A 15,099-nucleotide genomic window follows, 5' to 3' on the forward strand; every position below is an offset into this window, starting at 1 on the left:
ATAATAATAATAATAATAATAATAATAATAATAATAATAATAATAATAATAAATCATATTATGGTGAGTGTTATAATTTATGGTTTGAAATTATCTTGTTTTGATTAACCATAGCTGAGATTAATCACAGTTTGTCTGGGCTTGGATTACATGGTTTCTGAACTTCTTCCTGTGGACACTTTAAAAGTGGGGAATGTTAGGCTTGCTCTCAAAATGGTGAACTATCATTTAGTATGACAACTGCAGCAGCCCATAAAATAACTCTAGAGCAGTGGTTCTCAACCTTACTAATGCCACATCCCTTTAATACAGTTCCTCATGTTGTGGTGACCCCCAACGGATAGAGGAGTGGTGTCTCGGTTCCTAAGATCATCAGAAATACATGTTTATTATACGTGACCCACATCAAAATACTATACTGTAAAATATTCAGTAGACTTTGTCCAGTTACTAAAGACTATACATCTATGCCTGCCTCATAAACCTCACAGCAAGTACAATGACATTCATTCATATATATTCCAATTCAGAAATCTTTCCCATTCACCGACATATAGGTTTCCAGTACTGAGATAAATAATATTTGTCAATCTCTCCTCTCAAATATTTCTTACACACATGAGTGTTAACTATGTGGGTGTTTAACAAGTAGCCTTGGAACAGCTCTCTAATGAGAATCCCACTACAGAAATATTAAATGTAAGAAAAGTCAGAAATTGGAGAAGTTAAACATTCTGACAGAATGGCTGACAATCCTTTAAACTCTGTATGTCTTGACCTTCCACTGATGTCAATGAGGGCTTCATTCCACCAAACTCTCATCAGTGACGGATTCACCATGAGTTTTACAATTTTCACTTCCTCTCAGATTCTGGTAAGTATTCAAGTCCTTCAAAACCAAAGAGCCACAAGTATGTCATCTTGCAGACAGACTGGTTTTGTGTGGTAGGAATTAGCTTTGGTCAGCTACAGTTGCTTATGAAAGTTCACACTCTAACAAAAATGTAATACATCTCTAAGGTGTTTCAGTTCTTGTTGCCTTCTTCCTGCTACTGTCTGGCATTGCTGCTTTCTTAGCATCTGCATCCTGAAAGGTAAATTCCCTAAATCAAAAGCATGTGTTGCAATGCCTCTTCCCCCCATACTGCTTCTCTCTCTCTCTCTCTCTCTCTCCTGCCCACATACACTCAGAAACATACATGCGCATGGCATGATTGGCCCTTAAGAAGCCACGCAATGCAAACTCCACCTCTGGAAAACCAAAGTGAAAGGACATACCTTCTCGTGACTTGTGACTTCCCCTTTGCCAAGCTCTTCAGCAAGTTTAATGTTCTCTTCTTGCAAGGCTGCAAGCTGCTGGGACTTCTCAGCCTCTGCCAGCTTTAGCGCTTCTCTGTGAGGACAAGGAACGCATGGTTACCATAGGAACAAGAAGGGCAAGGGGGGGAACGGCAGGAGAGAAATCAGCTTTGCAGCTTACCCCCCCCCCCAAAATGGGAAAAAAGAAAGGAAAAAAAGTCATATGCTTAATGAGATCTTTAGCACGTAGACAACTCACATCCCAAAGGCCCTCCCTGACCACCAGAATTGATCCTTGAAAGCAAATCAGCAGGCGTTGGCACGGGATTGCTCCTATTTTTTGTTCAACCACTCTATGCCCTATTTTTTTGTTCCAGTCTTTAAAAAGGAAATAGACTGTAAATAGAATAGTAAAGGGGCAGGGTTAAACATTGCTATACTTAGATTGTTCTCGGATGTATGAGTGGAGAGTGTGACTGGTCAAGCACTAGAACATTAACCTCACCCCTTGCCCCACAAAAAAAAAACCTATCCAGTTCTTTGACATTAAAAACACACAACAAGAACAGACAGAAGTACTTAAGAAGGAATCAAGTTATATAAAAGGATCTACAGACCAGTAGTTATGACCATGATTTGACTTCATGATCAGTATTTAAGGTTAATTTCTACAATTTGTTGAATTTGAGATGAAAGGGACTTCCCTCTTCCAGGTATTTCTCTTTGAGTAAATTTTCCTGGTGCTGAAATTCGACAACCAACCACAGATGCCTGTGCACACACATGTACCAGATGTTAAAACCCCAACTAGGTGTCTTAGAGGATAACATGTGGAAATCCATCACACATTTTCTGTGCACATATGGGAAAACTTAAGCCTTCTTTCAAAGGCCACTATGCTATATAATAGTGACCATTTTATACAAATGTCTTCAAAAATCCACAAGCATAAAACACTTATTTGCTATGCACAGTCCCAGTGAGCTGGAATTCTGGCTGCTTGTATGACAGTATCACTTGCTCACTAACATCAAACAAGATACAAACAATACCAGAAATACCAAGAAACAGTACAATACAAGCAGGGACACACTGCACTCCAGCACATAAGCACACACCTGAGAATGGAAGATACATCAGCACAGGACATCTGAGAGAAACATTCTTTTGATGGGAGGGGACACCGTTTCAAAGGATAAATTCTCCATGACACAATGTAATAGCTACCATTTTACATAGGCGTTCATAAGAATTTACCCTCACAGCAAACATATTCCCTATGCACAGTGCCAGTGAGCCAGGTTTCTGTTCCCTTTACGAGATCAAGCTAGAACAGATAGGACACAGATCAAGGACAACTTCAGAACCACTTCCAGCCAACTCTTTCTCCTTTGTTACAGTGATTGCAAACTGGGCATTTACAAGGAATCATAAGCCACTTTGTTACCAAGAAGAAAGAACCAAGGAGCTGTTCTGCACAAAAAATGGCCAGGAGTCATAAAGGTATATGTTTGGTATCTTCCTGCAAATTTGTTATTTTTGGACAAAGCACATGGGTATGTGGAAAAAGAGGTGATCTTCTGCCCTTCAGCTTCTTTCAATACAGTCTGAAGAACAATTTCCATTTAGTGTTGGTCTTGACTGAGTAGAATGCATTAGCATTTTTCCTACTCTTAAACCCAGAAGAAAAGCTGTCACTCTGTGCTGTTTCTAGGCTAGACGCCACTCTAAAAAGAACAACTCTGCACTGATGGTGTTGAGATCAAAAAACTGGAGAGGAGATGAACACACACACAGACGCACACACATATATATAGCACCAGAAGGGTTTTCTGAAGCAAGCAATTGGAATTGGAGGAGGTGTTTTGTTTTTAAACATGAACTTGGGAATGCTGTAAGCGAGCTCATTATAAAATGTAAAGGCGGCTGTGTTACAAAGCCTAGTTCTTTCCCTCCACAGAGACTTGCAAGACTTGGCTTGCTGTACCTGTAACTTTCCCTCTCATTTGCGTAAAATCAACATATTTGTTTCAGCAAATGCAACATTTAAAATGAACAAGCAGCACCAGCACGGCGCTAGAAATTAAAAATAAAGGCATTTCTCTTTTGCAAGGTAAATCTTTCCATCAATTAGTGTTATGTATTCCACATCCGCTGGTATCTATGCCCATGCACTCACTGTGGTTACCCCTGTAAAGCATTACCAGTAATGCTATTATCGGGATTAGTAACAGGCAGAGCAATGAGAAAGAAAGAAAACAGCCCTGTGTGTATGAAGAGGGGGATGGCAAAGTAATGGCCCATATTGAAAAATTACTGGTGACCCCGGCTGGCTGAACTATGTATAATAATAAATAATAATAAATAAAACTTTTATTTATATTCTGCTTTTTGCCTGGACAATCAAAGCGGCGTACAAGTTAAAACAGAGAACAATAAATATATATGCAATTTACCCCCCCCCCTTTTAAAAGGAATTAAACAATTTAGAATTAAAATGTGTGTATGGTTTCAAATTAGTGAAGCAGCATGAACAGTGCTATAGGAAGTACCACGATTGAAATCAATCACTACATATACTACAATAACCTTCAGTAACCCACAACTGCATTCTCTATCTAAGTTACAGAAGGCGGAATGTTTTTTAATAAAAGGTTCTCCACTACTTAACGGACTAGTTAACTGAAAACACACTATGCGCATGATGAGCAAGCCTTACTTCCTCCCATAAATAAAAAAAATCAAGTCTCATATGAACAGAGTTTTACAGAGCGACAAGGATCAGATACTTACAGTTCTTCTCTAATCTCCTCCATTTTTTTGTTTTCAATATTCCGGAGCTCCAGAGACATGTTAAGATCCTCTTCGTTCTTTAGGTTCCTTTCTTTAAGGGTGTCCAGCTTGCAAGAAGGAAAAGAAAAAACATTTTGCCTTTAAGATTTCTCAAGATTTCCAAGGACCCTAGGGATGAAGTAAGGCACTGGAGAGATTGTAGAACAGTTATCAGAGTCTCATTTCTCCTTTGATTTCTTTTAAAAATGGGCCCAAAACTGGATCATGACAGTTTAGAACCTTTAACCCTTTCGACATTTCAAAAAATCTCAAGTGCCCATCCTCTGCTGCTATTTGTTATATTAGAGAAAATATACACATACTTAATGTATTATACATAACAGCGCAAACAGCAACCGGGAAGCGCTGTGTGCTATGGGTTAAATCCAAAGTCTTTGAATGGGTCTAGCAAAATGAATGGAACTGACATTAGTAATACTGAATTGAACTTAATTCCCAGCAAAGAGTCTTGCAGCACTTTAAAGACTACGAAATTTTATCTTATGTAAGCTTTCTTGGTTGATGCATCTCATGAAGTTTCTGCTTATACCCAACAAAATGCGTTAGCCTTTAAGGTGCCATGAGACTTTTCATTTTTAAGTCCCACTGATGTCAGTTGGTCTATGCTAAGTACAAGTATGGATAACTTTGGATTCAACCTTAGAACATGGTGCAAGGAAAGCAGCTGAACTCCACTTGAATTCCCACATTGCTATGTTCAACCCTGTGGTTGTTTTTAAAAGACTGCGAAAGATAAGGGAGACGAAGTTATGGCTCTCCACTGTTTCTTATAGTCCAGTTATAAGTTTTCCATATTAAAGACCCACTGTTTTTGAATACTGCCTAACACACAGGTGACAATTAATAGTCAAAGTTAAACAAGACTGGTGACATCTATATGAAAAAGGATCTTGTAGAACCTTTGAAAGAGAAAAGTTGGTAGCATGAGCTTTCATAGATTTAAGCCTAATTCCTCAGGTCTACAAAAACGCATGCTACCAACGTCACTCTTTCAGTTAGCTTTAAAGGTGCTACAAGATCCTTTTGCATACTCATTTTCCAGACTAACATGGCTATGTCTTTGAATTCTACCAGACTGATGATAATCTAGACTGAAGTAGCCACAAAATGGACAGGGGGGAAAGTTACGAGGGATGAAAAAGGTTAAATATGAAGGAGACATGTGTATAAATGTACTAATACAGTGAAATAAGTGAAGTCCCAGTGCACTTCTGGTAGCACAGGAGGCTATTTGCTCTCAAACATAACAAAGAACACAAACAGACTGCCTTAAAGTCCAGTGTTTTGCTCTGGCCACCAGAAAACTCTTTCTGCACCTAATACAGTAGCAATGCCTGCCTGAATTCCTTTTAATGCAGCAAACATTTGACAGAAAACAGAAGGCTGCAAAGCCCCAAGTGCACTGACCATTCAATTACTCTTCAGTTGAGGAAAGTTTCATCACCCCTCAGAATCGTCTTTAAACCAGGCATTGGCAGTATCCTCCTGTTTTGTGCCTTCTGATAGTTAAATATGCCTTTGCTAAAGATGTATTTGGTGAAATGTTCAGCAAAATTTCCAGGATGTTAACTGAAGGCAGCAATCAAGAATTGCTAGGTAAGTCCAGAAGGCTCTCCACCATCCTTTTCATAAACACACAGTTTTTAAAATCACTTTTGCAGAGAAATAAGTGAGAAATGCAAGCTTCCACAGACAAAAGAAAGCGCTAGTATGAGACTCAACAATACCTTAATCAGTGGGAAGCAGAGAGCAGAGTTCCAGTTTGGTGCTGGGAATACCATCCTTCCAAAGGGACTGATGGTTCTGGCCAAATGGACCACAGTGCCCTTTATTTACTAGGCTTTCATTTGTCTGATAAGAGCTTGCCATCTGCTTGAAAGCCTCATCTGTCCCTAAGCACTCACTGATGTTTTTATTACATAATGGATAATCTCTGGCCACTCTTGAAGAATTACAGGGGCAGTGGATTTTAATTTTAATTTCCAGCTATCTTGAAATCAACCACGGGCATTAACCGACATCTAGGCCCTTAATTCTCTCCAGTGTTACAGATGGCCTGTACCCTGGACACCTGCCTTGACTAAGCCTTCTTTGAAAATGCCTGTTGTTCTGTGGGGGTCTCTGTTCGGTGGCAGAGGCAGAAGAGACACAACAAATGACAAGCCGGTCTCCTGGATGATCCATAGCAAGAGGTGGTGGCAGCATGATCTGTAATCTTGGGGAGATGCTCTGCTGCTTGGACTATGTTTAGAGGACTAAAAAAATCTGTACAGCCACTACTAATCTTACAGAAAGAACAGAGTTTTTTGCAGGCTTCAAAAAGAACAGGGGAAGCAAAAGACATTGGAGTTTATCAGACGTGAGTTTTTGGCGATTTTTCCTGCCCAAAGGGTCACTTTTGCGCAACCAACATTGCGCAATAAAGCGATAACACTATGTTCTTCCAGATGTCATTCATTTCTATGGGAGCCCGTTGCACAACGCTTCCATAGTTTTAGCATCATTCCTCCCCTTTTTGGACATTACGGGGGAAAAGGGAAGTCCGGCATTTGTCTCCCGTTATCCTTTCTAATGCGTTGCGAAATGGTTTGGTGTGGTAGGCAGCAACGCAAACGTTACTGATAGCAAAGTTCCCATGATGCTGTGCTGCTTTTTCACCCCATTCCCTTCTGGTGGCCTTCCTTTTTCAGGGCAACCCCAGGGAGAGGGGGTGCATGTGTTTTGCCTTGATGTGTGATGGAGGAATACACAGGATGCTATAAATGAAGGGGACCCTAAAGGGTCATCAAGTCCCCCCCTTCTTCCGAAGGAATACATAGGATGCCAGAGAGATGGGAGGCTCCTCAAAGGGTCATCCAGTCCAGCCCCTTCTTCTGTCCTGAAGGAATACATGTGAATATAAAAACGCGTGTGTGTTATCAGCTATTGTGGATACTGTGAATATGCAGAGAGATGTTTACTAGTATGTGTCTCTGACATATATGTCAAACAGGAAACTGGAAGGGGCTTCTCCCCTCTCCCCGCCCCCGGAAGCACAAAGGTCACGATGCCACCAAAACCTCCAAGGAGCATGCACAAAGATGTTGTTGCGAAATGTTCAAGACAAAAGGAAGGCGCTGGTGTATAAAACAGTTCCGCTATGCATGGTTTCGCATCACACAAATCGCAATGATTTTCGCAATCATAGCGCTAAAGCCACGTTTTGGGGGAATGACGGAAAAGCAAACAATGTGGTAGAACATCACGTTATAACTTAATTTCGCAACGTTCGTTTCACATCCTTAGCGGAATTGAGGGTCCAAAACTTGCGTCTGATAAACCTCATTGTCTCTACCAAAACCTGTTAGATTTTAGGGTCTGATGATTTGTCATCAGATAGATAGGAAACTGCCTAGGGCCTTCTGCATTCAAAGTGTCTGTTCTATCATGGAGCTAAGGTCTATTCCTGATGATTGTAGTATTAGCCATCAGAAAAGCCATTCAATATCATTATACAGATCTCCTTCTAGAAAGCCAACTGTCTGGAGTGAAAACTTAAGATACAAGGAACCTAAAACATGTGAAAAGAGAGAAATATGTAGATAACATTGAAGAGATGTGGTTTCTTTCCTTTCATGTATAAATACATATCATCCATCAAAATGTAATTTAAAATTCTGGAAAGAAAGTAGATCCTATGGCCAAAAAGATATAAGGGGAAAGTAAATATATATATATATATGTAAACCCTAAGACCTGTTATTTGTAGCACATGATATGAACAGCAATGATTTCTGATTCTAATTTCATCTTCTCTCTCTTTTGTTGATACAGAATAGAACACTACTCTTACTATGAATTACATTTTGTTTTCGTCACTACTGATCCCTCCCCCTCCTTCTTGGTTATTATGTGCCTAATACCATATTAAAAATAAAAAATACTTAAGAAACAAGGTAAGTGTACATGATGTTTCTTTTCTGATACAGTCATAATTTAAGTTTGCTTACTTCCTGCAGCAACTTCTGATTGGTCTGTCTAGACTCTTCAAGTGAAGCCAAAGTTTCCATTTTTTCCTTTTGAAGGGCTTCTTTCTCTTTGGTCACTTGCTCAACTATTTGCAAAGCATCCTCTGCTGTTTGTGCAGTCTAAGAGATAAAAACAGTTGTGTCAAGTCAAATGCAAAAGCGTGCTGGATCTTGGCTGGAAATCCATCAACCACCTACACAGTTGGTCCCTTGTATCAGCGGGATTTCTCTTAATGAAGCAGCACATAGATACCTATCAGTTTACTGCAAGCTGCTTCACAGGATTGAAATCAAACCATTTCAGATTATCTGTCTGCATTCTGAAACTTCATAAAGTGCAATTAGGGCCATGAATCACCTTGTTCCATGCAGAAATTAACTTACAATCCCATGCCAGTGTCATTCTTGAAGTGAGAAAGGTGGCCCTAGTCAAATCATCCTTTAGGGTTACATTTTTGCCTTTTAAAAAAAGGCTAGTTCAAGAGAAATTCACAACCAACAGACTGTGCTCTAATTTGTTCTTATAATACTGAAAAATTGGGACAGTAGCCCCGCATCTGGATTTGCGAGGCCACAATGAACCTAAAACACAGATAGAGATTTTTCTTTTTTTTAAAATACATGGTAAAGCTAAATGTTTTGTGGACCAAAACTACAGACTTAGGTTTCGGGTGGTTAATCTCACATAGCCTTGGTATAAAAGCTTCCCGGTGTCTGTAAGCAAGGAAGCAATGGCTCGAGATTCCAACCAGTCCTCTGTTGGTGGTGAATGCAAACCCTACTGTGAATAAAAAGATAACATACATTGCAAATTCTTTGCAACACTAACTTCACAAGCAATTCTGCGCTCAGAGACTGCCCTGCTACCTCTGGACCAATTAGGTACGAGGCTCAGAAGGAGATATAACAATACACTTTTGTATACCAATTTAAATGTATATTTTAGACATTTTCAAATGAGGCCACATCTGTGCTGATAGGTAGGCACCAGTGCCATTTGAGTTCCTGCAGATTTGGAACTTTGCCTTTTTATTCACAATTAAAACACTAGCTCGCAACATTCAACAGCGATGTGGCCCTTGCAGCCAGATGGGATCTTCCTTCCCTGTCCACCCCACCACATTATTACAGGAGTTAAAGGATTTTTCAAAAACAGAATGGGGTAAGTTGGTTGCCAGCAAGGCCATTTAGGTATTCAGACTGAGCCAAGGTGCCAGACCGTGCAAAATTAAGTGCAGACACAGAAACAACTGGTTAGTGCTTGGTGTTAGTAACTGTACTTGACTGATTTATCAGCATTTTGATACCTCAAATCTCTGCATTACCGCCTGTTCCTGAAGACTCTCAATTTCTTTCAATTTCAAGACAAGCTCATCCTTTTCTTTCTGCAGGACCACGTTTTTGTTTTGAGATGCTGCAAGGCTGGTTGACATCTCACTGTTGGCCTGCGCTAAAAGGGTGACCTCCTCGTGTAGTTTGTAGTAGTCTTCTGAGAACTTTTCTTTTTCTTTCAAGATTTCTTCCTTTATCGTGATCAGGTGCTTCTGCTCGGAAAGCAGAATCTCATTCTCCTGAAGAAGCTTGCCCCGCTCCAGTTCTGAGATTTCATGGCTGGAGCGCAGTTCTTCTAGCATTTTGGAGACACTACTATGTAATGCCTGGAGTTCTGCTTTGGAGTTCGTCAGTGCTGAAAACTCTTTTTTCATCCTTTCAATATTGGATGCCAGCCGATTGGACTCAGCATTAAGAATCTCATTTTCCTTCATAATTTCCTCTAGTTTGGATTCAGATTTTACTTTCTCCTGTTTAAGTTTATCTCTGTCAGCCAACAGCTCTTTATTTGTCGATGTTAACTCTTCCTTTTCCTTCTCTAACTGGCCAACATAGTTATGAAGTTGTTTGTTCTCTACCTCAAAAGACTCCTTCTCCAACTTCCAACCTTTCTGTTCTACTGAGTACTTATCCTGGACTATTTTGAGATCTTTACTCAGTTTTTGGCATTCACCCTGCAACTGGGCCTTCTCTTTGCTCAGTATCTCTTTTTCTGAAGAACTGCTCTTAAACGAAGATGCCAGCAGTTGCTTGGCATGAAGTAAAGCAGAATACTCATTTTCCAATACCGTTTTGGCACTCTGGGTCTCTTTCAAGATTTTGGACAGCTCCGACTTGTATTTGGTAAGCTCCTGGTTTTCTTCTGTTTTCTGGTCAAGGTCCCGCTTCAGAGATTCAACGCTGCCCTGGAGCTTGGCTTTGTCTTGTGTCAGCATCCTCCTTGCAGAAATGTCCAATTCGTGCTTCCTCTTCAAGTCACATAGCGCTTTGGCCGCATTCTGTTTCTCGGCGAGGAGGTCAGTACATTTTGCTTCCAGAACGGCTTTTTCCTTCGTAAGGCTATCATTCTGCTTCTTAAGCCTTGTGGATTTCTGAGACGCCTGCTCCTTTTCTGTGCTGACCTGGCTTAGCTTCTCATTCAATGTTTTCTCAGTCTGGGCAGCCTCTTCAGAGACCTTAGTCAGCTTTTCCAAAAGGGCCTTGTTTTCACTCAAAAGTTCTTCTCTTTCTCCTAAAAGTCTCTTCTCAGAGGAAGCCAAGATTTCCTTCTCTTGCAGTAACTGAATACGTTCAGAATCTGTTGATGCCCTACTAGCTTTAATCTCTTCTAAGAGCTTTGAAAGGCTGTCATTAGAGGCCTCCAATTGTGTCTTGTCTTTTGTGACCTTTTTGAGCTCTTTATTTGACACTTCTATATCAGCCAGCAGGCCTTCATTTTTCTCACCAAGCTTCTGCTTTTCAGCTAGAGCCTGCTGTAAGCTTTCACGCAGGTCTTCCTGGGTTTTCAGGAGAGACTCTTTGTCTGACTGTAGCTCTTGGGTAGTTTGAAACAGATGATCCCTCTCCCTTTTCAAAGTCATGTGTCTGTTTTCAAGATCCAAGTGTTTCCCCAACAGTGAATCCCTTTCAGACGCAAGTGTTGTTACTTCCTGAAGAAGTTCCTTTTGGTCGCGAGCCATATCTTCGTATGAGTTCTTCAGCTTCTGAATAACATCATCCTTATCCTTCAGAAGAGCTGAGTTTTCATCAGAAAGCTTCTTTTGACAATCTTCTAATTCTACCCTTTGGCTGATGTGCTTCTGACATTCCTGGGCGAAGGTTTCGCTACGGATTTGGAGCTCATCCACCTGGCGGAGGAGAGACGCCTTTGAGGTACGCAGAATGTCATTCTCTCGAGTTATCCTGAGTAGATCTTCTTGGGCTGTTTCTAGTTCCAAGAGCAACTTTCCCTTCTCAGAAATTAATTCATCATTTTTTGCTTTTTCCTGCTCGGTTTTATCTTCCGCTTCTTGTCTCTGTTTTAGCATCGTTTTGGTCTGTAGTTTTAGCTCTTCGTTCAAGGTCCACAGTTTCTCCTGATCTTGTTTTAAGTACTCAGCCTTGGATTCCAAGTCTACAAGCTTTGACAATAAGGACTCTTTTTCTAATTTTAAAGCACTTCCCTCCTGTATCAAGGATTCTTTCTCTGACAACAAAGCCCTCATATTGACTGACATTACTTCAGTCTGTTCTCTGGCTGCCTCTAACTCAGATGTTAAGGACTAAAGAGATGAAGATTAGGGAGAAGGGGAAACAAGAAACAAAAAATGAAGTCAAGCAGACTAGTGCAAAGTGTGGATTAATGACAAATAGCATTACTATACAAAATAAAGAAAATGTGTATATACTGGCACACACACTTATACAGGCCTGCTGAAGAACGTCAACGTTCTTCAAAGAACATCAGCGTTCTTCAAAGAACTGTTGCAGCAAACATGTACATATAACACTGAGGATTGGTGCAGATTAACCTTATGTGTATGTGGATTGTTCAGGCAGTTGCCCAGAAAACTGGACGCTTTCCTCAAGAGATGGACAGTTCAAAGAAACTCTCCCTGGGATCAGATTTCCTCTTAACAAGAGGAGACTGAATCATTACAATGGGTGAAAGAAAACAGTGCACTGCAGCAGTAGGAACATTTGGGGAAATATGACTGACTCCAGCTCACAAGCAGTTCACAGCCTTCTCAGCTTTCTCCCTTCCAGTTCCCAGGCTAGCCGGAAAAGAGACTCTAAGCGCAGAGCCCCATTTGCATGCTTTGCATCTCTTTTCCACATGCCTTCCAACAAAACAAACAGTTGCCATGTGTCTGGTCAACCAAGCAGGCTTTTGAGGATACTCCTCAATGAATATGAATTCCTGGCTGTAATGGGAACTGTTGCCTCTAAAGCCTGCCCATCTAAGGAACTGTCTTGCTATGAAACTGGCTGACTCTTAAGGTCTGATGGAAAGGGAATTGTTTGAGGAAACTATTATCTGCAGGAGCCCATCTGTTGAGAGCACCGGAAAAAGATTTCTCCTGAGTGCCTCCCAAATTGGGAAATAGACTCCCTCCAGAATTACAGTGACTTTTACAGAAAATGTCAATATCTTTAACTGACCCTTTCCAGATATTTGTAGTATGATGTCTTTCTTCGTCTTATTAAGATAGCATTTCTGTTGCTTTTACAGTTTTATTTTAAATTTATTGTGAATGGTTTTATTCGCTTTTTAGCCAAAGAAAGAACAAAATGAATAAATAAATCAATGGCCTATTTTCAACACTGTATAGGTTGGCTTTAATGAACACAACTTCATGTGAAGAAAGTCTCTTCCGAGCTCTTAAAATTCCCACAGTAGTGGCATTATCAAAATGCTAAAAAGGGCATAGCAACTGCAGAACTGAGGCAGCAGCAACTATAGTCAAAGTTCATAGAGGCTGAACCTCCCTTATCCAAAATGCTTGGGACCAGAAGTGTTTGGGATTTTGGATTTTTTAAGGTTTTGGAATACTTGCATATACATAATGAGACAGCTTGGAGATGGGACTAAATTCTAAACATGAAATGCATTTAAGTTTCATGTATTCCTTATAATCATAGCCTGATGGTAATTTTATACACAATATTTTAAAATAATTTTGTGCATGAAAGCAACTTGGACCTTCAGAAAGCCATCTACTAAAGGGGTCCTCCTCTGTGTTAGCAGGAGAAATTTTGTGAGGATATGGCAAGGGATTCTATTATCTTACATTTTAAATTGTTTTAACTGATTTTAGTGTATGATACAGTAATTGGATAGAAATACTAGAAAGAAAGAAAGGTAAGTATGAACTCAGATTTCAGTTCACAGCCTTTTGGCCTGTGTGTCAATGTATACACCAAATACTCAGCTATATGAGTTACCAAATTAAAAGCTCAAAGCACATGAATGGAAGATGAATGCAGGGAATGTCAAGGAAAGGAGCAAAAAAAAACCCAAACAAAAGTGAAGTTATTCTAATCAAGCTAAGAGTACTGTGGAACATGGATAGCTTTTGCAGGAAAGCAACAAGAAAAGACCACAAAACCCACCACCTCTGAGCTTGCTCTGCCACTTCAAATGGGAGAAAGCATTTGTCAGCATCCAAAAACACGAATAAAGGTGTTTAAAGCCAGGGGTCTACAAAATGGCAGAATCAGAAATCGCAGTGCTGGGGTAGGATATGAAAAACATTTTCCAGGACTAATTTCACTAAAAAAAATGTTATTGGGCAACAAAAGTCTTTTTTTAAAAACAGTTTTGCAGCATTGGGCTCCTTAACAGCCTTAGAAAAGTTTCTTTCTAAGTGTCCTTCTTTGCACATTCTTCTCTATTTTAATAAAAAATAATAAAGGGATCTCACTAAAGAAGTTATAAACTTCTTTTTTTGTATTTTACACACACACACACACATCAATTAAAAGGATGTGCAGCTAGCAGCTCTCTGACCTGTATTTTACATTGTGATGACAAATGTGTGTGAAAAATACCCTTCTGGATGTAAATTCAACAATTTGTGTTGATCTTAACAGCACAGGGGTGTTGGATTTCTTCCTGGAAGTTTCCATGTTCATCTCCTGGACAGCTCTAACAAACTGGACTGGGGTGATGGCTCTAATCAGATTTAAAAGGTACTACTGGTATGGATTTCTCAGAGGACCGAAAAACCACACCTTCCCTCCAGTAGTCCACTAGTAAGCCTTGACCTCAAGCAGTAGATTTGGGGGGCAGAATGGATAATCAAACCACCAGAAGAAAAACCATGTTGGCTACATGCTTCAGATAGGTACACACCTTTGCCTGCTTTGCTTCTCTTTTCAGTCCCTTGGCCAGGTTTTCCAAGTCGGTGTTTCTCTTTTGTGCACTTGTCAATAGCTTTTCGCTTTCCTGAAGTTTTTGCTTAAGCTCCTTGATGGCCACAGCATGCTTAGCAGCCACCTCAACAAGTGTTTTTTCATGTGTCACCTGCAGGTCTTTATACTGTTTTAGGCTGGCTGCTATTTGCTTCTCCTGAAAAATGAAACCATGGCAAGGCTGAGCACAAGACCCTTTCCCCTTTTTATCAACATCTTGGCTATAGAACGGATCATCATATTAAGACCAGAGCATACCACAGAGCTCCTTTACACACACACACTCTCTCTCTCTCTCTCTCTCTCTATATATATATATATATATTCACTGCATGTGGAAAATAGAGAGAAATGGAGTTAGAAGAGTGAATTATGCCACACATTCCCAACATTACTATTTCCTTGATCTATGAGAGCAAGAATGCTTGTGCTGGCCTATCGTACCTCCTTGGCTACTGACTCTTGCCCAGCTGGGGACATTTCTTCTGATATTAGCCAAGAGTTGTTCTTACCGAGTCGCCTAATTTGTCCTGTATTTCTTGCAGTTCTGCCTGATGCTTTTTCTGCACTTCTTGCTGTGCCTTTTCAGCGTTACAAGTTGTTTGCTCCATGTTCTCTTGCAGCTGAGTAGCATCCTCAGTCGCCTTCGTGAGCTGAAGTTGGAGCTCCTTGATTGTGCTAAAATCAATCGTAACACAGCTAAATGTACATGCAA

The 15,099-nt window shown here is 40.3% G+C and overlaps 1 protein-coding gene across 17 annotated transcripts in view; it reads right to left on the minus strand.

Moving 5' to 3' along the window:
- The window catches only part of CLIP1 (CAP-Gly domain containing linker protein 1), a 94,066-nt gene that overhangs the window by 24,904 nt on the left and 54,063 nt on the right, over window positions 1–15,099 (minus strand). For 15 of the 17 annotated variants that reach the window (XM_042442119.1, XM_042442122.1, XM_042442128.1 and 12 more), the window contains 6 exons: window positions 14,897–15,062; window positions 14,326–14,541; window positions 9,467–11,752; window positions 8,142–8,279; window positions 4,093–4,199; window positions 1,279–1,393 (listed from right to left, as the gene is read on the minus strand). In XM_042442119.1, the coding sequence (XP_042298053.1) occupies window positions 1,279–1,393; window positions 4,093–4,199; window positions 8,142–8,279; window positions 9,467–11,752; window positions 14,326–14,541; window positions 14,897–15,062 (3,028 nt within the window). The remainder of the gene's footprint in view (window positions 1–1,278; window positions 1,394–4,092; window positions 4,200–8,141; window positions 8,280–9,466; window positions 11,753–14,325; window positions 14,542–14,896; window positions 15,063–15,099) is intronic. The other 2 variants (XM_042442129.1, XM_042442130.1) reach the window with 2 other exon arrangements.

The sequence above is a fragment of the Sceloporus undulatus genome, chromosome 10 (assembly GCF_019175285.1).
Source record: "Sceloporus undulatus isolate JIND9_A2432 ecotype Alabama chromosome 10, SceUnd_v1.1, whole genome shotgun sequence".
NCBI classification, from domain to species: Eukaryota; Metazoa; Chordata; class Lepidosauria; order Squamata; family Phrynosomatidae; genus Sceloporus; species Sceloporus undulatus.